Here is a 24467-nt window from a genome sequence, read left to right as displayed (position 1 = left end):
GAGAGAGCACATTCAGGAAGCTTGCAAAAAAAAGTTGAAAGGAATAAAAATGGCAGCACACTGAGAATTATGAAATGTTAGGTATGTGTTTTATATTGGGATATTATTTTGTTTGGTAAAAAGTCTTTCCTTTGCAGGTCCAGGTGCCCCTGGCACTGCCCCTGGCTATGGAGCCCCTGGTTATGGAACCCCTGGCTATGGCGGAGGCCCTCAGCCTGCTGGACAAAACTACTCAGGTGGTGGTCCTCCAGGTATTGTAATAGACATATGTTTTATTTTCATACAGCTAACTTTATACACAGTGGCACAGTCATTAGCACTGCTGCCTCAGTGCCAGGGACCCATGTTTGATTTCTGGCTCGTGTGACTGTGTGAAGTCTGCACATTCTCCCTGTGTTTGTGTGGGTTTCTTCCAATTTCCTCCCATAGTCCAGAAGACATGCTACTATTGTAACTGAGAGCTTGACACACAATGGCTGTTCCCAAGTTGCTCTGAAAACTGAGGACCAACTGCAAGATACCAGTAACAATCCAGCAAAACATTTCAGAATCCAGAGCCAATGTGGAAATCATCCAGATCAGATGGGTTTTTATGACAATCGATGATTGATGATTTTGTAGTCAGCATTAGACTTTATAGAGTTTTGTTTTAATTGTTTGAATTCAAATCCCCCTGGGCCTTTGGATTATTAGTCCGGTGACAATACCACTACCCCACCACCTTCATCTAGAGTTTGTTTGGTTCTTGGTGTGCAGTGAATTTTTGAGGGTTTCTGTTGGGCCATTTCCATTGACATTGTCACCCTTTGGCGAAAGAGTGGGGAGGGGAATAAAACTGGCCTGGGCGCACGCTCCTAATTATGATCCAGCAACCCCTGCTCGAAGGTGGAATTTGAGCAAGGATATTTTTTATTATTCATTCATGGGCAAGACCAGCCTTTTGCAGCGTCATGTTGCAAAGAGATCTGTGGATAGGTTTATGGATGGAAAGGGATTGGTTTAGGTTAGAGGGTCATTGTTTTTTAACTGGTCAGCACAACATCGTGGGCCAAAGGGCCTGTTCTGCGCTGTAATGTTCTATGTTCTATCTCTCCCGCTACCAACTCAGTTTTGGCTGGAAACCTACTTTGTCATTAGCCAGTCTGCCAGTGCAACGACTCTGTTTAGGGAGTGACTGGTAGACAGCTGGATTCTACTGAACTGCCCCATGTGAGAGTCAAAAGGACTGGGAAACAGTCTACACGCAACTAATAGCTCTGTTGAAATGTCTTGACGTCTGTGCAAAGGTTTTCTTGCTGTGCAAATTTAAACTTCACGCTTGCTTGTTTTTACAGGTGGATATGGATCTGGACCGACACCCGGCCCACAGCCAACCCCATCACAGGTATTGTGACCTGGATTACTCTGCTCTTGTTCACTGATTATCACTAAGTGTCCTTGGTATTCTATGTCAATACACAGAGAGAATATTACACTTAAACCAGTATGCTTCAGTGCTGTTGTATGTCCCTAATGCAGTCCATCAGGTCACTCCATTGCTATCATTAGCAGTATTAAACATTATAGCATGACAAACCTGTACCCCAGTGTTACAGATTTTAACCCACTACCACAACCCAGTGATGTGCCTTGACAGACATGTACTGTCATTACTGTTATAATATTCGGCTTTTAATTTAAACACCCTGCAAGCATTCCAGTTTAATGAGACAAACAAGAACAGTAATCAACACTTTAATTCATTCAACTGTTTCACTCCTTTATTTAACACTTTTGGTACCAACACAAACTTAAACATTTGCAATTCATTAACTCTCAACTGAACTTTAACTCTTAATTGCGCATTAACTTTAACTAAACATTCACTTTAATTATTTAACTAAAAATAAATACTACTGAGTTTAGGAAAAACCTTGGCCAAGAGATGTCCCTGATGGAAATTCTATGTTCTCTGAAGCATCCTTCAGGGCACATGTCTTCAACGATAATTTTCTAATGAATTGTCGCTGGCAAACAAAGGACTGCAGTGACTTTTATCCACAAATCCTCTACTTCCTTCCAGAAGATTCTCTGTCATCCAGCCAATTTGTAACCTGAAAGCGATCACATGGTTTGAATATCCAATGAAATTATTGTGAATGGCACCATTATGCTTAGTTCAGACTGCATGTTCTACAATGACAGCAATAAAATTTGAGGCCATGATGTCTGTTTGAATGTAAGGAAGCTTCAGATCACAGTTCCCAGACCAGATATCCAATTCAGAGCAACTTTATGACCTAAACCTTTTAATTATAAGTTGACCAAAAATCCCAACATGTTTAACTCTCAGCCAGAATAACCATTTTAAAGCCACTATTGGCATTATTGTTATAAAACCATTCTTTCTTCATCTACATAGTCACAGGCCTGCACCACCCAGTACTACACCAAACAACAATACAGCACAGGAACAAACTTCCGGTCCTTCAAGCCTGTGCCTAAACTAAAACTGTATGCACTTATGGAGTCCATATCCTTCCATTCCCATCCTGTTTGCCTGGTTGTGAATACTGCTATTGCCTCAAATGTTCTACTGTACCTGCTCCCACTACCTCGTCGGGCAGCGCACTTCAGACATTCACCACCATCTGCGTATTTTAAAAAAAAACTTGCCTTGCACATCTGTAAACTTTTCCCCATGAATTTTAAACCTTTGTCCCCTAGTACTTGACTTTTCTACCCTAGAAAAGAGCATCTGACTGTCCACTCTGTCCTTGCCACTGTTGTGGGAAATTCACCTTGGAGTCAGACTTGGAGGTTCAGCAAACAGTTTTATTCAGACAAAGCTTTGGGAGAAGCGCTGGCACTCTGCAGTACAGGCAGTTATCTTCTCAACACACAATGGTAGTTGAGCATCTTTTATGATGGACAGTACAGACATTAGCCATTAGCACATCATTACGTGTTGAGTAGACAGTACGGACATTGACAGTTAACACATCGTTATACACAGACAAGTACAGACGTTGACAATTATCACATCATTGTAAGTAGAATAGGTAAATTTTGCAGTTATGTCCTCTATCAATGGCTGATCTCGTTACATTTATGCATTTATGTCCCCATCAGTGGCTGATCTCGTTATCAAACTCATTGTTCTGGGTCTGCTTTAATCTCAAGTTTAATGTGCCTCAGGTCTGACCAGTTTCCTGCAGTAATTTAAACACTACAGGCTTTAACTCTTTGTAATGTCTGTGCCCAAAGTCAATGCCTCTTAATGTCCCTTCCCAGAGTCCATTTTGTGTCCCTTACTTTGATTTCACTCCGACACCACTCAATCTTGTAGACCTCTCAGGTCAATCCTCAACCTGCCTTTCCAGTGAGAACAAACCAAGTTTATCCAACTTCCCTTCATAGCTAATACCCTCCTGACCAGGCAGCATCCTGGTAAACCTCCCTGGTACTCTCTCCAAAGCATTGACGTCCTTCTGATAGTGTGGCGACCATAATTGTACACAGTATTCTAAATGAGGCCTAACTAAGGCTCTGTACAGCTGCAGCATGACATGCCAATACTCAACACCCTAACCGATGAAGGCAAGCATGCTGTATGCCTTCTTGGCTACCTTATCCACCTGTGTTGTCACTTTCAATGATCGGTGAGCATATGCCCAGATCTCTCTGACTGTTAATACTCCTAAGGATTCTGCTATTTACTATATAATTCCTACATGCATTGGATCTTCCAAAATGCATTATTTCACACTGTCTGGATTAAACTCTGTCTGCTATTTCCCTGCCCAAGTTTCTAACTGATCTATATCTTGCTGTATCCTCTGACAATCCTCTCTATTATCCACAACACCAATTTTTGTGTCATCTGCAAACTTACTAATCAGACCAGCTATATTTTCCTCCAAATCATTGATATAAGCTACAAACAATAAAGATTCCAGAACTGATCCCTGTGGAACACCACTAATCACAGCCATTCAGAAAAGCACCCCTCTACTGCTACCCTCTGTCTTCTATTGCCAAGCCAGTTCCGTATCCATCTTGCCAGCTCTCCTCTGATCCCGTGTGACTTCATCTTTCATACTTGTCTACCATGAGATACCTTGTCAAAGGCTTTACTGAAATCCATGTATACAACATCCACTGCCTTTCTTTCATCTACCATCATCGTCACCTCCTTGAAAAGCTCAATCAAGTTAGTGAGGCACAACCTCCCCTTCACAAAACCATGCTGCCTATCACTAATAAGTACATTTGTCTCCAAATGTGAGTAAATCCTGTCCCTAAGAATCTTGTGCAATTTCCTGATCACTGACGTAAGGCTCGCCAGTGTATAATTTCATGGATTTTCCCTGCTTTCCTCCTTAAACGGAGGAAGAACATTGGCTATCCTCCAGTCCTCTGAAACTTCATCTGTAGATAAAGATTTCTGTCAAGGTCTGAGCAATTTCTGTCCTTGCCTTCCTCAGTATTCTGGGGCAGGTTGCATTAGGCCCTGGGGACTTGCCTACTTTAATGCTTTTTAAGACATCCAACACCACCACCTTTTTGATGTTGACATGACTCAATATCTATTCCCCTTACCCTAGGTTCCATCAGTCACAGTACAACACCCCAGTGTTGACTGACACTGACTGACCTGTCCCTACCAGTATTTAGCCCTCTGTTGTACAGTGACAGACCTGTCTGTACCAGTACTGTACTCCAGTGTATACAGTGACAGAGCCAACCCCAGCAGCCATTATCCTTTACTGAAATCTAAGGTAGTAGATGGGGAAAGTGATTGCAGTTCTGTCTTTATGTATTGGCTAGAATTCTGTGCATCATTAAAATATAGTTTCCACTAGCAGTCAGTGAAATCTGTGGGTTCGAATTCTCACTGACACGTTGCTGCACTGAGCACTAGGCTGGGTAATTATACACACAGTTTAAGCACTGTGTCATTACAAAAATTAGACTGGCCAACCACCAAAAGGGAGGGGAACAACTATTTGAGGTAACCATCGGCTGCTGAAATATTCCTCCGTTCCGTTGTTAGGTGGTTTGGCCATGCTAAATTGACCCTTGTGTTGGGGATTAGCAGGATAAATATGTGGGGTTATGGAGACAGGGCCTGGATGGGATTGTGGTCAGTGCAGACTCAAAGGGCCAAATGGCCACCTCCTGCACTGAAGGGATTATGTGATACTTCTGGATTCCAATACTTTTGCATTGTTCTGCTCGGACTCCCATCTTCCATCCCAATGAACTCTGCCCATGCCTGAACTTCCATCAAGTCATGTTCACCCATCACCCCTGTATTTTCTAACCTGCATTGGTTCCCAGACTAGTGGTGCCACAGACTTAATATGTTCATATTTCTGAGGATTGTCAGACAATCATGGCTGTGAGGAACAGGGAGTGATTGCTGTCCTACCCATTTTGATCCTTCAAATGAGAGACAGAGAGGTGCATGTTACTGCTGACTGCCCCTTTAGCTTGGGCACTTGTCAGACTAAAGGACCAGGAAATTGAGGTGGATGGTGTCAAGGTGCACCCTTCGATTTGAGGGGCTCATTGCACAATGCAGATGCTGCCCCTCAACTGTGGGAATTAAATCCAGGGTTTTGGAGCGGTGTGACAGGCATAGAGAGCTACCATTTGTGACTACTCCTTTGTGCTTTGTCTAGTAAAGCAGCATGGTGGCACAGTGGTTAGCACTGCTGCCTCACAGCACCAGGATTCAACTTCCACCTCGGGTGACAGTGTGGAGTTTGCACATTCTCCCCAGTGTCTGCATGGGTTTCCTCTTATAGTTCAAAAATGTGCAAGTTAGGCTATGCTAAATTGCCCCTCAATGTCCCTAGATGTGTAGATTGGGGGATTAATGGGGTAAATGTGTGGAGTTACAGAGATGGAGGGCAGGGGAAGAAGGTCTGACTAAGATGCACTGATGTGGAGATGCTGGCGTTGGACTGGAGTACACACAGTAAGAAGTCTCACAACACCAGGTTAAAGTCCAACAGGTTTATTTGGTAGCAAAAGCCACTAGCTTTTGGAGTGCTTGCTGCTTCCACCCTAAACATGTAAGAGGCCAACCTAAAAGAGACCACCTTAAACACGTTAAAGAAGCCATCCCTATGGACAAGCCCTCCGTATACAGAGGATCTGCTCAGATGACGATCGCAACAGACACCTCCAGACGCTGAAAGGTGCCTTCATAAGAACAGGATATGGCACTCAACTCATCATCGACAGTTCTGACGCGCCACAGCGAAAAACCACACCGACCTCAGAAGACAAACACGAGACACGGTGGACAGAGTATCCTTCGTCGTCCAGTACTTCCCCGGAGCAGAGAAGCTACGACATCTTCTCCAGAGCCTTCAACATATCACTGATGAAGACGAACATCTCGCCAGGGCCATCCCCACTTTTTGCCTTCAAACAACCGCACAACCTCAAACAGACCATTGTCCACAGCAAACTACCCAGCCTTCAGGAGAACAGTGACCACAACACCACACAACCCTGCCACAGCAACCTCTGCAAGACATGCCAGACCATCGACACGGATGCCATCATCTCATGTGAGAACGCCATCCACCAGGTACACACTCCTGTAATTTGGCCAAAGTTGTTTACCTGATACGCTGCAGGAAAGGATGTCCTGAGGCGTGGTACATTGGGGAGACCATGCAGACGCTATGACAGCGGATGAATGAACACTGCTTGACAATCGCCAGGCAAGAGTGTTCTCTTCCTGTTGGGGAACACTTCAGCAATCACGGGCATTCGGCCTCTGATTTTAGGGTAAGCGTTCTCCAAGGCGGCCTTCACAACACACGACAGCACATAGTCGCTGAGCAGAGACTGATAGCCAACTTCTGCATGCATGAGGACGGCCTCAACCGGGATCTTAGGTTCATGTCACAATATCTATAACCTCCACAACTTGCCTGGGTTTGCAAAATCTCACTAACTGTCCTGGCTGGAGACAATACACATTTCTTTAATCTGTGCTTAATGTGCTCTCCACTCGCGTTGTCTGTAGCTTGGAGACTTAATTACCTGTAAAGACTCACATTCCAACCATTATTTTGTAAAATGAGTTTGTTTCCTTACATGCCCTGTTTGTGAACAGAGCTCCCACTCACCTGACGAAGGAGCAGCAAGTGCTCTGAAAGCTAGTGGCTTTTGCTACCAGATAAACCTGTTGGACTTTAACCTGGTGTTGTGAGACTTCTTACTGTAAGATACGCAGCCAAAGAGCCTGTGTAGACTCAATTGGCCAAAATGTTGTCTCCTACACTGTAAGGATTCTATTATATTCTATAACATTGAAAGTTTTGCACAACAAATAGGTTTGTCACTTGTTAACTTCTAGTTAAGTCTGTAGCTTCTGTAAATCCAAAGTGTGTCATAGCTGAATGGTTAATATAAGTGGAGTTGGACACTTCAGGAACTTTCAAGCGGTTATTGGTTGGGCACATGGAGCACGTCAGAATGATAGGGAGTGGGATAGCTTGATCTTTGGACGTAGCTCGGCACAACATTGAGGGCTGAAGGGCCTGTACTGTGCTGTAATGTTCTATGTTTTATAAGATTGTCCAGATATTGGAGAGGGAAGGAAGGCAGAAGTGTTCACTTATAGGCATCATTGGAGATGCTGAACTTAAAGTATCTGGAGCAAAATCTTGAAGCTATCAAAATAACTTATGTAGCTTTTGGCTGTTTGATAATTATGGTGGATGATCTAAGCTGGTAACTGTAGCAGTTTCTGTTTGTGAATTACAAGTGGCTATTTCTCTCCCCTCCTTGGATGCAGCCTTCAATGCCGAATATTGGAGGCCTTTCAATCGGAGACGCAACACAGGGCACCATCAGACCTGTCGCCAACTTCAACGCACAGAATGATGCTGAGATTCTGCGGCAAGCCATGAAGGGAGCTGGTAAGGTCATGGGATTGGGAGAAAAATGGCATCATCTGATGCAAGGAAAAAATTCCTGCCATGTTCATAACTCTCCTCCCTTTATGGAAGATGTTGTAAGAATCTTGCTACAGTGGCTTTTACTCATATGTTCTTGAATCTACAGGATACAGTGGGGTGGCACAGTGGTAAACACTGCTGCCTCACGGTGCTGGGGTCTCCAGGTTCGATTCCCAACTTCCCGCACTGCCTGCAGATTTTGCACATTCACCCCCATACCTGCGTGGGTTTCCTCTGGGTGCTCTGATTTTCTCCCACAGTCCTAAAGATGTGCTGGTTAAGTGCATTGGCCATGCTAAATTCTCCCTCAGTGTACCCAAACAGGTGTCGGACTGTGGTGACTAGGTGATTTTCATGTAACCTCATTGCAGTGTTAATGTAAGCCTACTTGTGACACAAATTTTTTAAACTTTAAACTTTAAAACTTTAGTCACAGGCTATTTGGTGCAACTGGTCTATGCCAATGTCTATACTTTGCATGAGGCTTCCACCATCTTATCTCTCCCTGCCTGAATTCCATAATATTCCTTCAATCATCAGTTATTTCTGTTTCAATTCTTCCATATGGCAACAAGTTCCAATGTGAAGTTGCACACTTTTTGGTGTGAAAAACAAAGAGAATATTAATTAAATAGTGATATATTAGGATTGTGGATGGGCAAAGAGACCTGGGTGTCCTTGTATACCAGTGAAAGTGGAGAGCAGCTGCAGATGAGAAGAATTGGTATGATGGCCTTCATTGCAAGAGGCTTTGTGTGAAGTAGGGATGTCTTAGTGCGACTATGTAGGGCTTTGGTGAGACCACGCCTGAGAGTATTGCGTGTGATTTTAGTCTCCCTACCTAGAGAGGATATACTTACCACAGAGGGAACGAAAATTCATTAGGCTGATACCGGGGTTGGTGGGACTGCCCTATGAGGAGAGATTAGTTCAACTGGACCTGTATTCAGTACAGTTTAGAACGGTGAGAGAGTCTCTGATTGAAATGCATGAAATTCTAACTGGGCTGGACAAACTGGATACCGGGAAGATGTTTTCCTAGTTGGGGAATCTAGAACCAGGAGGCACAGTCTCAGGATACAGGGTAGACCAATTAGGACTAAGATGAGGAAACATTTTCTTCACTCAAAGGGTAGTGAATCTATAAAATTTTAATAGCCCATCCCTAATAGCCTGTTGGAGCCAGACCTGATAAATGGCTGAGGGTCTATTCCTTTCAGGACATGATTTAGTTCATTTTGTAGCAAAACTGGCCAGTTTGTGGTTTAATTTGGTGAAGAGACACCAAAAGTGGATTCTGCACTAAAAATATGCCTTTTTAAACTCTTAATTTTGAATGGTTTGATCCCAATTACTGATTACCTAGAATTTAAATGTGTGTGGACCATAACATATAGGAGCAGGAATAGGCCACTCAGCCCATCGACTCTGCTGATATATTTCTCAGCCCCATTCTCCTGCCTTTTCCCTGTAACCTTGATCTCTTTACCAATCAAGAACCTATCTATCTCTGTCTTAAATAGACTCAATAACCTGGCCTCTTAGCCTTCTGTAGCAATAAATTCTACAGAGTCACTGCCCTCTGACTGAAGAAATTCTTCCACATTTCGGTTCTAAAGGGTCATCCACTTGCTCTGAGGCTGTGCTTTCGGATCTGAATCTTTCCGACTAATGGAAACATCTTTTCCATGTCCACTCTATCCAGGCCTTTCAGTATTCTATAAGTTTCAATGAGATACCCTTCATCCTTCTAAACTCCGAGTATAGAACCACAGTTCTTAAGCGCTCATATGTCAAGCCTTTCAATCCTGGGATCCTTCTCGTGAACCATCTCTAAACCAGGACTTGCTAAACTTGCAGGTTTGGAAGCGCTGATTACGTGTAATTCTGTGGAGCAGTGTTCGTGGGCTACAATTGCTCACTACTGAAGGTCTGGAGTGCTCTGGCAGCTTAAGGTCAAAGCAGGAGGGGGATACACCTTCTTAGCTGTGCAACAGAGCTTCTGGTGTAAAGAGGTTCAGAGAAGGTTGGATGTCATGTTCTTGCCAGAGGTAGACTTGGGTTAGGTACCTTGTCCTCCTGTCTCCCTCTCCTTCAGCAGCTGATGCTGTTCTATCTGGCCTCTGTCATGGAACTATAGAATCCCTACAGTGCTAAAGGAGGCCATTTGGTCTATCGTGTTTGTACCAACTCTCTGACAGAGCATCCCACCCAGACCCCATCCCTGTAATCCCATGCATCCACCCCACCTACTATCCCTCTAACCCACATATCTTGGGACACTTGGGCAATTTAACATGGCCAATCAACATAATCTGCACAAGTTTTGACTCCCATTCTCTTGTAGACCAATTGCCAATTAAGGTGCCCGCCAGCACTCACTAGGAAATCCCTTAGCAAGGTACTGATAACCAAACACACTCCTGTGAGCCCAGTAAGGGGAGTCGGACGGTGTTTACTCTTTTTTTTTAGATTAAGTCCTCAGAATCTGCAAAGTAATTGTTGATAAAATGTTGGTGAATTCTTTACAAAGTGTCAAAGAAGGTCTCCTAATATGGTTGCCAAAGTTCTGGCAGCAAGTGAACAGTGAAAGACAATATTTTGATACCTTTTTTGAAGTAGCTGATTGACTTTAGGAGTTCAAACACCAGCCAAGAAAATAGTGAGCAGCAGCCTCCCTAATGAGTGCTGGCAAGTGGCTGTTTAACAATCCTCTGGGTAGCAATCCAAGTGTAAGCTTCAGATCCTTCCCCAAGTTGGAATCTTGGCCTAAACTGGAGTTTCAGATGAAGACCCCATCATGCCCACCGAGGAGATCCTTTAGCACATAAAATATCTGCGGAAAATCATTTGCGTTGTCATTTTACCTGACCTGAGCCCAGATTTATAGATGAGTTTGAGAGCTGCTTGTGATTGGATTTGAATTTGTGACCCTCGTCTCAAAGGGCCCCATTGTAGTGTGGTGTACATTGCTGGGCAGTGCTGTTACAGGATGTCAGTATAGTACATAAGGTGCAGCATAAATTGACTTAAGATGCTAACAAGCAGGAGGGAGTTCCAGCTGCAAAGAGTTTATGGCTTTTCTTAACTAGAGCTGAGGAGTGACTGACAACATTTAGGACTGTAAAGGATTATAAACAGCTAAATAGTCCTGGATTCTTGCCCTGTTTAATGAGATGGCAGTGAATGGATGCAAATTTAAGAAAATTGCAAGTTGTATTAGAGGTTAGGGAAAATCTTTTTACACAGAGGGCGGTTAGAATTTGGAGTTCACTGCTACAAATCATTGAAGTAAATTCAGTGATTTGGAAAGGATATTAGATAGCTGCTTGAAAAAGATATTGTAGAGCAAAAGAGAAAATGCTGGAAAATCTCAGTAGGTCTGATAGCATCTATAAGCAAGAAATCTCACAACGCCAGCTTAAAGTCCAACAGGTTTATTTGGTAGCACAAGCCACAAGCTTTCAGAGTACTGCTCCTTCATCAGGTACGTGGGCATTCTGTTCACAACAGGGCATATAAAGACACAAACTCAATTTACAAAATAATGATTTGAATGTGAGTCTTTACAGGTAATCAAGTCTTAAAGGTACAGACAATGTGAGTGGAGAGATGGTTAATCACAAGTTAGAGATGTGTCTTATCTCCAGCCAGGACAGTTAGAGATTTTGCAAGCCCAGGCAAGTCGTGGGGGTTACAGAAATTGTGACATGAATCCAAGATCCCGGTTGGGGCTGTGTGCGGAACTTGGCTATCAATTTCTGCTCAGCGATGTACCAAGGTATGGTACATTGGGGAGACCATGCAGATGCTACGACAACGGATGAATGAACACCGCTCGACGATCATAGATGGAGTGTTCTTTACTGTTGGGGGTCACTTAAGCAGTCACAGGCATTCAACCTCTGATCTTCGAGTAAGTGTTCTCCAAAGTGGCCTTCATGACGCACGACAACGTGGAATTGCTGAGCAGAGACTGATAGCCAAGTTCCGCACACAAGGTCAGCCTCAACCGGGATCTTGGGTTCATGTCACACTATCTGTAACCCCCACGACTTGCCTATGCTTGCAAAAATCTCATTATCTGTCCTGGCTGGAGACAATACACATCTCTTTAACCTGTGCTTAACCCTCTCCACTCACGTTGTCTGTACCTTTTAAGACTTGATTACCTGTAAAAACTTGCATTCCAACCATTATTTTGTAAATTGAGTTTGTCTTTGTGCCCTATTTGTGAACAGAATTCCCACTCACCTGATGAAGGAGCAGCGCTTTGAAACATTGTGGCTTGTGCTATTACATAAACTTGTTGGACTTTAACCTGGCGTTGAGACTTCTTGCTGTGCTTACCCCAGTTCAACACAGGCATCTCCACATCATAGCATCTATAAGGAGAGAAAGGAATTGACATTTTGGTCCAGATGACCCTCTGTCAAAGCTAAATGGCATTTTAGTGGGAGATATTTATACTGCAGGGTGAGGGAATGAAACATAGAAGATGGGAGCAGAAGGAGGCCATTTGCCACCTCAATATTAGTTTTGTGCCCCAATGATATTTTGGCATCAACTACTTCCTATAGTAATGAATTCCACAGGCTCACCACTCTTTGGGTAAAGAAACGTCTACTCACTGCCATTCTAAATGGTCTACCCTATATCCTCAGAGTGTGACCTTGGTTTGGGACTCCTGCACCATCGGGACCATGCTCCTTGCATGGACCTTGTCTAGTTCTGTTAGAACTGTATAAGCCTGAGATCCACCCCCTCCCATTCGTTTGAACTCCAGTGAAAACAATCCTAACCTCGTCAATCTCTCCTCATACATCAGTCTCATCGTCCCCAGAATCGGCCTGATAAACATTTGCTGCACTCCCTCGAGAGCGAGAACATCCTTCCTCAGAAAGGGAGACCAAACTGCACACAATATCTAGGTGTGACCTCACTAAGACCCTGTATAATTGCAACAACACTTCCCTGCTCCTGTACTTGAAACCTCTCGCAATGAAGGCCAACGTACCGTTTGCCGCCTTTACCGCCTGCTGCACCAGCATGCTTACCTTCAGTGACTGGTGCACAAGGACACTCCCCTCTTCCAATTTACAGCCATTCAGGTAATTATCTGCTGCCTTGTCTTTGCTTCCAAAGTGAATAATCTCACATTTATCCAATTTGTATTGCATCTGCCATTTGATTTGCCCATTCACCCAACCTGTCCAGATCATGCTGAAGGATCTCTGCATCCTTGTCACAGTTTATCCTCCCAGCCAACTTGGTATCATCTGCAAACTTTGAGATATTACATTTTGTTCCTCCCCCCCCTGTGGTATCCCACTGCCAATTTGCAAAGCACCCATTAATTCCTTCTGTTTCCTCTCTGCCAACCAGTTTTCTATTCATCTCAATACACTTCCCTGCTCTCAACCCATGCGTTTTAATCTTGCACAATAATCTCTTACAAAAGTTGAGTCATAGCCACAAAAACAAGGGGAAAGGCTGCTATTGGCAGTCCGCAGAGAAAACGGAGGCAGAGAAGCTGAAATCAGATCACCTTACAGACGCTGCCAGACCTGCTGAGATTTTCCAGCATTTCCTGTTTTGACTTCAGATTCCACATCTGCAGTAATTTGGTTTAACACGGAATATGGAATGTTTGGGTTAGAGTGGGTCGTAGGTTAAAGCATGTGGGGGAGTGAACTGTATGCGATTAGACTGGGCGGGATATAAAGGGTTTGTGGAGTGAGGGGCAGAGTGAGATTAGACTGCATGGCATATTAAAGTTTGGGGATTGAGTGAGAAAGTGAGATTAGACTGGATTAAACGTGGCAGCAGTTGGCAGAGACATTTCTGTGATGGAACATTCTTTAGTTGTAAGTTGCATTATGTTATGGGCAACATGTTGCCAGTTGACAGCTAAAACATTTATACTGTTCTCAGTGAACACACACCAAAATGCACCAACTTCTCTTCACAGGGACCAATGAACAAGCAATAATTGACGTGGTCGCCAACCGCACAAATGAGCAAAGGCAGAAAATCAAATTGGCTTTCAAGACCCTCTATGGCAAGGTGAGTTCAGAGAGTCTGAGCAGGAATGGCTTTCACATCCTTCTATTTTCTACCAAACGCATCTCTGACTCTCGTCGGGGTACGGGTTCCACACGCACTGACTCTCGTCGGGGTACGGGTTCCACACGCACTGACTCTCGTCGGGGTATAGATGCACGTGCATACTCGCTGCCATAATGCTATTACTAGGGGGCATAACTTATAAGGTTCATGGTGGGAGATATAGGAGGGATGTCTGAGTCTTCACTCAGTGGTTGGGGTGTGCAATGCACTGCCTGTGATAGTGGAGTTGGACACTTTAGGAACTTCCAGGTGGTTATTGGATAGGCACATGGAGCACTCCAGAATGATAGGGAGTGGGATAGTTTGATGTTGGGATTGGACATAGCTCGGCACAACATTGAGGGCCAAAGGGCCTGTACTGTGCTGTTATGTTCTATAATGTACTGGGCCTTTTGGGGGAGTTGGCCTCCTTCCAGCATTGGGGATTTTCACTGTTTGGAAGATTTCAGCTCTTCACAAAACAGGAATTGCTTTTATTATAAAGACACAGTCAGATTCCACATTGCCATATGTGGAAGATCAGCTAATCTGCTTATAATGGGGTTTAATGAGGAAGGAATGTTGGACAATTGGAGAATTCTCTTAATGTACTTTTAAGCAGGTAAAAAGGGCAGTTGTTTAAACACAACCCACCCATCAGATAGACTGCACCTAGGACAATGTGGCATCCCCTCAGTGAACCATCAGTCTAAGAGATATGTTCCAAATGGAGATTAACACCACAACCTTCTGACACTGAGGTAACAGTGTCGACACGTGGCCATGGCTGATACTTTCATCTACAGTCAGTAAAATTAAAATGTTAATATCTGAAGTTATTTAGCCATGGGGGAGGGGTGGCTGCTGCTTATCTTTTTAGTTAAAGCTGAGTCAGTGTCTAGGTTCTATACTCCGTGCTAAAGTCCATTCTGCCATTGTCCTGTTACTGACGCACTGCCCTCTTGTGAATTCATTTGTTTAAGGATTTGATCAAAGACCTGAAATCAGAACTCAGTGGAAACATGGAGGAAATCATTCTTGCCCTCTTCAAGCCCACCACTTACTATGATGCTTGGAGTCTGAGGAAAGCGATGGAGGTACTGTTTATATTGCTGCTTGGTAAAATGTGTTGGTACATCTAAGAAAATGCACTGAATGCCAAGATGTCTGTTCCAAGATGCAACTCTTCGTTATTCTGTTAACTGTCGGAGCTAATTAATAAAAGAGCAAAGAACAGTACAGCACAGGAAAGGGCCCTTCGGCTCACCAAGTCTGTGCTGACACAAATGCCTCTCTAATATTTTCTTGCCTCTACAAGGTCCCTCTATTCATGTATCTATGATGTGGAGATGTTGGCGTTGGACCGGAGTAAGCGCAGTAAGAAGTCTCATGACACCACATTTTTGCTTTTGCTACCAAATATATCTGTTGGACTTTAACCTGGTGTTGTGAGACTTCTTAGTCTATTTGTGCATCTATCTAGATGCCTCTTGACTGTTGATGTATAGAATCTGCTTCCACCACCACTTCTGGCAACGCGTTCCAGGCATTCACCACCCTCCTGAAAAACGTTGGTGTTAACAAATTGTTCCTAAATTAGGCGTCCCTCAATCTGGTTATAATTCCGTTAATGTGGAGTCCAAAAGGTGTAGACAAAGGTCATAGGTAGAAGAGGGCACTCACAATGTTAAAATGGCGGCGTGGGCTTGTTGGGCCGAAGGGCCTGTTTCCTGTGCTGTGTTGTTCTTTGTTCTGTGTATCTCTTAAATTTTCCATCTCTCTCTTAACCTGTGCCCCTGAGTAATTGACCCTTCGACTCTGGGGGGGATAAAGACTCTGGCTATCCACTGTATCCGAGCCTGTCATAATTCTGAAAACCTCTATCAGGTCTCCTCCCCCACCCCCATCCCCTTTCATCCTCCGATGCTCCAATGAAAAGAATCTAAGTTTGTTCAATCTTTCTTTAACACGCTCCCCTGTGGTTAGTTTTGCTGTGACAGGAAACGGAAAAGGAATTTTGCTTCCTTTTCAAATCTGTCTGGCTCAGTATTGAAGCTGACGCTTGGGTTTTTTTGTATGTTGGTTAGAATTTAAACTGACGTTTGTTAAAGAAATCGACTGCATTGTTTAGAGGTCGAGTTTCTGCCACGTGTACACAACAATACAAATTTTAAAATGACAAGCATGAGAAAGCTGAATGTTGAAAGCGCGTTTGTGTCCACGCCCTGGTTGAGCTCACTTAGCTGGTTACTGCAGCTGCACTGGGTGGTGGCTTAAAAATCTTTGTGTGGAAAGAGACAGCAAGTGCTGGCTTTAATTTAAATCCTTTTACTTGAGGTTTTTTCTTCCTTTTTAAAAGTAGACTTCCCAGGAGTGTTTGATGGGGACAGTGTAGAGGGAGCTTTGTATCTAATCCCAGGATGATACAGCATGGGATGTTTGAAGGAGACAGTGTGGAGGGAGCTTTACTCTGTATCTGACCTTGTGCTGTACTTGTCCTGGGAGTGTTTGGGGACAGTTGTGTGGAGCTGTGAGGAGAATGCAGAGATGTTTCAGTGTGATTTGGACAGGCTGAGTGGGCATCTGCATGGCAGTATAATGTGGATAAATGTGAGGATATCTACTTTGGTAGTAATGATAGATTATTACTTGAATGGGTGTAAATTGAGAGAAGTGGATACTCAGAGACCTTGAGGTCCTTGTGCATCTGTTGCTGAAAATGAGTACATAGGTACAGCAGGCAATAAAGAAAGCAAATGACCAACACACTATGTTGGCCTACATAGTGAGAGGATTTGAGTAAAGGAATAAGAATGTTTTGCAGAAGTTGTATAGGGCGTTTGCGTCATAAATCAGAGGGGTTTACAGCATAGAAACAGGCCCTTTGGCCCAATTTGTCTATGCTGCCCAATGTTTACCACTAAGCTAGTCCCAATTTCCCACATTTGGTCCATATCCCGCCAGATCAATCTTATTCATGTAACTGTCTAAATGCTTTTTAAAAGACAAAATTGTTCCCGTCTCTACTACTGCGTCTGGCAGCTTGTTCCAGACACTCACCACCTCTAAGAAACAGTTGCCCCTCTGGACCCTTTGTATCTCTTCCATCTCTCCTTAAACTTATGCCCTCTAGTTTTAGACTCCCCTACCTTTGGGGAAGGTTGTTGACTATTTACCTTTTATCGATGCTCCTCTATTCTACAGACTTGTATAAGACCACCCCTAATTCTCCGATGGTCCAGGGAAGAATGTCCCAGTCTATCCAGCCTCTCCTTACAACTCAATCTGTCAGGCCCCAGGAGCATCCTAGTTTAATATCTTCTGTATAAAAAGGTGACCAGAACTGTACTCAGTATTCCAAGTATGGCCTTACTAATGTCTTATACAACTTCAACAAGACGTCCTTACTCCTGAATTCAATGTTCTGACCAATGAAACCAAGCACGCCGAATGCTGCCTTCACCACCCTGTCCACCTGTGACTTCACTTTCAAGGTGCTTTCTACCTGTACGCCTAGATCTTTGCTCTATAACTCTCCCCAACGCCCTACCATTAACTGAGTAAGTCCTGATTCAATCTACCAAAATACATCACCTTGCATTTATCTAAATTAAACTCCATCTGCCATTCATCAGCCCACTGGCCTAATTGATCAAGACCCCATTGCAATCCGAGATAACCAGCTTCACTGTCCACTATGCCACCAATCTTGGTGTCATCTGCAAGCTTACTTACCATGCCATGTGTAGTGGGGGCTTTACTCTGTATCTAACACTGTGCTGTACCTGTCCTGGGAGTGTCATGTGGCAGATTGAAAGAGTTAAGTTAAAGTCAGAAATCATAAAATTAAACGGGACAGCAGCCAGCCATTTATGATCCGCTCTCCCATTGAATGCTAAATCATCATGTGAATGTGAAGGAATTCATTAAAAGGGACATCAAGGTCCTGGAGGAAATGCAGAGGAGAAAGTTCTTAGAATGGGACCAGAGATGAATGACTTCAGTTAAATAGTCACTTGGTAGTACTGAGCCGAGCATTGCTGAAAAAAGAGACACGAATTGAAGCTTTTCATCATGCACTCATAAGGATAGATCTCAAATTGCCAAGGAAAGGGAATGACAACTTATACTGCACGAGAACAAAGAACAAAGAAAATTACAGCGCAGGAACAACCTTTCAGCCTCCAAGCCGCACCGACCAAGCTCCCGTCTGAACTAAACCACCCCCCCCGTCCTTGTTGGGACCGTATCCTCTATTCCCATCCTAGTCATGTATTTGTTTAGATGCGGTCACTATCGTTTCTGTTTTCCACTATCTCCCCAGCAGCGAGTTCCAGATACCCACCACCCTCTGTGTAAAAATAAAAACTTGCCTTTAAACCTTGCCCCTTGCACCTTAAACCCTAAAAGTGGAGTCACAGGTAGATAGGGGTGTACAGAGTGCTTTTGGAACATTGGCCTTTATAAATCAAAGTGTTGAGTATAAGAATTGGAATATTATGCTGAGGTTGTATAAGACATTGGTGAGGCTGAATTTAGAGTATTGTGGGCAGTTTTGGTCACGTAATTACAGGAAGGATATTAATAAGGTTGAAAGAGTGCAGATAAGGTTTACAAGGATGTTGCCGGAACTTGAGAAACTGAGTTACAGAGAAAGATTGAATAGGTTAGGACTTTATTCCCTGGAGTGTAGAAGAATGAGGGGAGATTTGATAGAGGTGTATAAAATTATGATGGCTATAGTTAGTGGAAAAAGCCTGCTTGCATTCACTCTGAGGCTAGGGGAGTAAAAAGCTAGAGGACATGGGTTAAGAGTGAAGGGGGGAAAAGTTTAAAGGGAATATGGGGGGTGGGGGGGGGGGGGGGGTGCGGAATTCTTCAGTGTGGAATGAGCTGCCAAATGAAGTGGTGAATGCAGGCTCACTTTTAACATTTATAGAACATAGAACATAGAACATTACAGCGCAGAACAGGCCCTTCGGCCCACGATGTTGCGCCGACCAGTTACAAAAACAATGACCCACTAGCCTATACCAATCCCTTTTCGTCCATAAACCTATCCAGAGATCTCTTAAACGCCCCCAAACTAGACGCATCTACAACTGCAGCAGGCAGGGCATTCCAATCCCTCACCACCCGCTGGGTAAAGAACCTACCCCTGACATCCGTCCTGTAGCTACCCCCCTTAATTTAAAGTCATGCCCCCTCGTGCTAGCTTTCTCCATCCGAGGAAAAAGGCTATCACTATCCACCCTATCTAAACCTCTAATCATCTTATATGTTTCAATAAGATCCCCTCTTAGCCGCCTTCTTCCCAACGAAAACAACCCTAGATCCCTCAGTCTCTCCTCATAGGACCTCCCCACCATACCAGGCAACATCCTAGTAAACCTCCTCTGCACCCTCTCCAACGCCTCCACATCCTTCTTGTAATGCGGGGAAAAACTTGGACAGGCACATGGATGAGAGGGGTGTGGAGGGATATGGTCCAGGTGCAGATCGGTGGGACTAGGCAGAAAAATGGTTCGGCACAGCCAAGAAGGGCCAAAAGGCCTGTTTCTGTGCTGTAATGTTCTATGGCCCTATACCCCTGAGTAATTGACTCTTCCACCCTGGGAAAAAGCTTCTGACTATGCATTCTGTCCATGCCCCTCATAATCTGGTAGACTTCTATCAGGTCACCTCTCAACCTCTGTCGTTCCAGTGAGAACAAACCAAGTTTCTCCAACCTCTCCTCATAGCTAATGCTTTCCGCATTAGGCAACATCCCGGTAAATCTTTTCTGTACCCTCCAAAGCCTCCACGCCCTTCTGGTGGTGTGGCGACCAGAATTGAACACTATGGGAGTGATTCTCCAATGCCACCATGGTTATTTTTAGCATGGCGGGCCGGGAGAATTGCATGTGGGTCGATTCACACATGCCTTCTGGCTGCATGCGTATCTCTGAGCGCCAGTTATCCGGTGCATTCAGAACCATGCTGGAAACTAGCAGGAACAGCAAGTAAGTGGTTTAAATCTTTATTTTAATGTTATTTAAATCAGATTAGTGGGTCCGGGACATCTCCCACCCTGCCAGTACAATTTCACCCCGGTGTTCAGACTAACTCCCTACTTTTGGGGAACTAGTGGGACGACCCTGCTGGAGTGAAGGGGAGGCTAAACAGACAAAACATACCATTCATAGAGAAGAGTAGGAGAGAGTATAGTATTACAGTCATAGCTAGGGTGTGAAGAATAAATCTGCCTTGCATTAAGTTGATCTTTCAAATGTCTGATGCGGCAGGGAAGAAGCTGCTGTTGAGTCATTTGGTACATGTCCTATGATGTTTGTACCCATTTCTCAACAGAAGAAGGTGCAAGAGAGTTTGGTGTGCGTGGGGTCCTTAATTATGCTGGCTGCTTTTTCAGGGCAGTGGGAAGTGTAGACAGTGTCGATGCTGGTTTGAGTGATGGACTGGGCTTAGCTTACGACCCTTTGTAGTTTCACGCAACCATGGACAGAGCAGGAGCCATACCAAACTGTCCTGCAACCAGAAAGAATGCTTTCTATGGTGCATCAATAAATGTTGATGAGAAAAGTAGTGGATATGTCAAATTTCCTTGGTCTTCTGAGAAAGTAAAGGTGTTGGTGGGCTTTTGTAACTATAGTGTCAGCGTGAGGTTGGTGAACTGAACACCTAAAAACCCAAAGTTCCCATGTCTACTTTGTCCCCATTGTAGATAGGGCATGTCCTCCACTACACTTCTTGAAGTCAATGATTATTTCTTTCATTTTGTTGACGTTGAGGGAGAGATTATTGTTATCGCATCGGTTCCACTTCAAGCAACTTTCCTCTTACAGAATTAAAACCCCCCTTCAAAGTCAGTTGGCCATAAACAGGCTTACATGTTTGTACTTTTTAATAGCCCTAGAGTCTTTTAGACACCCCTGGAGACAGAGACACCGCTTGTTTCTTTCAGAACCAAGCAGAAAACAGTTTTAAAATGAAAGAGAGACTGTCAGCTTTGTTCCTCCCGTTAGCACATGACTGTCTCTTGTCAATGAACCTACTCTGAAACCCCGAGGAAAAATTAAGTAAACACAAATGCGTTAACTCTGTTTAGACAAACACATCATTAGCTAAAATCAGTCATTATCTTGCATTCTCAACATTTGAGTTGCCTGTTGCCCAGACAGATCAGCACCATATAAAACAGAGCTGAATTTTAAACATACTCCTTTCAAGAAACATGATGATTAAAAATAAATTTCTTAAAGGCAAAGTGTCTTCATACTGTGTGTGAATATACGTGGCTTCCAGCATGTACAGGCAAGTCACAGTGCAAGCCCAGCTGATAATCTTGAATTGGTTTGCAGTGTAATTCTCAGCACATTCAGGATTGTTTAGCAAGTGTTGTCCAATTGCAATCTCAGTTGAGACAGTGTCATTTTTTTCATCAAGACTTCAAAAAAGTAGACTGGAGGAAGTGGGATCATTCTCCTTCAAGCTCAGGAGGTTACAAAGAGATCTGGTTGAGGTGTTCAGAATTACATGAATGATTGTGCGAAGGATAAATACAAAATACAAAACTGGCAGATGAGCCATTAAACAGTGATGTAGATTTAAGTTGATTCTCCAGAACAGGAGATGTAGAGAAATGTTTTTTTGCACAGGTGGTGTGATCTGGAATGTGCTGTCTGAAAAGATGCTGGTAGCAGATTCATTGGTAACTTCCAAAAGGAAATCCGATATAGATTCTGTGTTTAAAATTTTAAAAGAAATGAAAGCCTTTGGGGGATGAGTTGAAGAGCGGAGACTCTTCATAATTCTACCCATACACAAAATGAGCCAAAAAGCCATTCTGTGATTCTAATTGAAAGGAAAGGGTGTGGTTGGGTGGAGCCTTTGTGAAGATACAAAAGTCTGAGGTCATGTACTAACCAACTCGACAACAGCTTCTTCCCTGCTGCTTGTTGGACTTTTGAATGGGCCTTCCTTGCACTACGTTGATCTTTACACCCTAGTCATGACTGTAACACTACAGTCTGCACTCTTCTTCTCTATGAATGCTACGTTTTGTCTGTATAGCACGCAAGAAACAATACTTTACATTATATACAAATACATGCGACAATAATAAATCAAATCATATTGAATCTGACAGTCCACTGCTGGGGAGGACAGTAAATGTGAAGCAAAAATTCATTTTCTGACACTTGCACTTTGCTATGTTTGAGTGAGGTGGCACGGACGTGACATTGAACCACATTTACCTCCATCTGCTGGATGTGAAATACTGTGACACCAATTGGAGAGCTTTGTGAGGGAATGCTGACTAATTACCCCGCCACCAAAATGCAAAAAGAAACAGATTTGATCACGTTGCTATTTGTTAGAACTTTCTGTTGGGTTCTGTGTTTGCACCAATATATTCACCAAGAATATGAGAGATCCTAGACAAAGATGTTCTACAGATGCATGGAGTTCTACATCACTCCAAGAAAGAAAAGTTTTGTTTGGCAGACAGAGTTGTTTAAGTGACTGTAATTTTGCTGCATGTTTTACTCTTGCTCACCTCCAATCATGAATCTCCTTTATCTACGCCCTTCCCCAATTTATGGAAGAAATAATGATATAATTGAGATGTTTATAAATTGTTTGGCGCTAGTTATTCCCAATTATAAAGATATAATTTCTATTCATGAATTTTGTCCAGATGAGGCTCTGCATGTGTGCAGTGTGTTGGGAGATCTAGCAGGGGTGCCTGTTGTGATTTCAGAATAAGGCTGACTGCATTTGTACCACTGCACTGGGGTGAGATCTCTCTGCTACACAGAGGTTTAGAAAATTGACAAGTCGTATTTCTCATTCTCATTGGGCAGCACAGTAGCACAGTGAGTTAGCACTGCTGCTTCACAGCTCCAGGGTCCTGGGTTCGATTCCTGGCTCGGGTCACTGTCTGTGTGGAGTTTGCACATCCTCCTCATGTGTGCGTGGGTTTCCTCCGGGTACTCCGGTTTCCTCCCACAGTTCAAAGATGTGCAGGTTAGGTTGATTGGCCGTGCTGAGAATTTGCCCCTTAGTATCCAGGGATGCGTAGGTTGGAGGGAGTAGTGGGTGTAATATGTAGGGCCTGGGTGGGATTGTGTTCGGTGCATTCTCAATGGGCTAAAGGGCCTCTTTCTGCACTGTAGGGTTCTGATTCTATGAAACTAGCCCTGTTCTTGCCCAAGATTTATTCACATGTATTCCTGAACTGGAGTCACTGCAAAGCAACAGGTCGCAGTAATCCTGATTGATAAATCTGTTATTCTGACTCCCCCAGCGTGGCCACCTTGCGATTTGACCCCCTGACTGTGTGGCAAGAGTATTTCACTAAGCCGACTGATGTATTATAATAATGAGTTGTACTATACCAACCTGGACAATGTGCTGAATGACTATCTGGGAAGAAGTTAACAGTGCCTGTCTGGAACTATAAATATCTATCTTAGTCGCACCACTTTATGTTGAAGAAACAATTAGTCTTGACTTCCTTTGTTTTCCTTCATATCCCATAGGGAGCTGGAACGCAAGATCGGGTCCTGATTGAGATCCTGTGCACCAGGAATAACCAGGAGATTCGTGACATTGTACGCTGTTACAAGGAGGAGCTGGGTCGGGATTTGGAGAAGGATTTGAGGAAGGACACAAGTGGCCATTTCAAGAGATTGCTCATCTCCATGTCTCAGGTCAGTGACTGGATGATTCAGATAATAAATGCAGCAACTCCTAACAATCACCTTGAGCTTGTCTGCAGATCACCAAGAACATCCCCAGTGTCAAGGGGCTGTGCGGGTGGAAGTGGCATCCACAAGATGCACCATTGAAGGTTTGGGCCCTCATGTGCTTCAACACGAATAGGATCAGGTCATCACATTGAAGAAGAAATAAGCTATTCAACTGCTCAAACCTGCTCTGCCATCTAGCTAAATCGTGACTGACTATCTACCTCAGCACCATATTCCTGCACTAACCCCACAATCCCTTAATGTCATTGGTATGTAGAAATCTATTGACTTGTGCTTTGGACATACTCAATGACTGAGCCTCCACAGCAGTCCTCTTGGGGCAAAGACTTCCAAAGATTCACCACCCTCTGACTGAAGACATTCCCCCTCATCTCAATCTGAAATGACCTGTCCCTTATTCTGAAACCATGTCTCCCTGCTTGTAGACTCTCCCCAAACCAGAGATGAAGTTGTTTAAAACTGAATTGTGTAAATATTCAGGCTCCCTGTGTCAGTGAGAATGCTGATGTGTGAAGAGACTCTGTCCTGGGCCATACACCATCCACGTGCATCTCCATGTGTGAGACTGCTTGCTCAGCCATGACACGTACATTTTATTTATTTCTTTCTCTTTCACTGT

At 43.8% G+C, this 24467-nt stretch overlaps 1 protein-coding gene across 1 annotated transcript in view; it reads left to right on the top strand.

Annotated features, from left to right (window-relative positions):
* Positions 1-24467, top strand: part of LOC145360576 (annexin A7-like) — an 86447-nt gene that overhangs the window by 42634 nt on the left and 19346 nt on the right. Inside the window, exons 4-9 of the mRNA XM_080215903.1 lie at positions 138-251; positions 1335-1384; positions 7805-7928; positions 13939-14033; positions 15059-15172; positions 23618-23788. Coding sequence (XP_080072029.1) covers positions 138-251; positions 1335-1384; positions 7805-7928; positions 13939-14033; positions 15059-15172; positions 23618-23788 — 668 coding nt within the window. The remainder of the gene's footprint in view (positions 1-137; positions 252-1334; positions 1385-7804; positions 7929-13938; positions 14034-15058; positions 15173-23617; positions 23789-24467) is intronic.

This window comes from Carcharhinus amblyrhynchos, chromosome 31 (assembly GCF_965287045.1).
Source record: "Carcharhinus amblyrhynchos chromosome 31, sCarAmb.v2.hapA, whole genome shotgun sequence".
NCBI lineage: Eukaryota > Metazoa > Chordata > Chondrichthyes > Carcharhiniformes > Carcharhinidae > Carcharhinus > Carcharhinus amblyrhynchos.
Note: the sequence above shows the minus strand (reverse complement) of the source record. Positions and strands in the feature narration are given on the sequence as shown.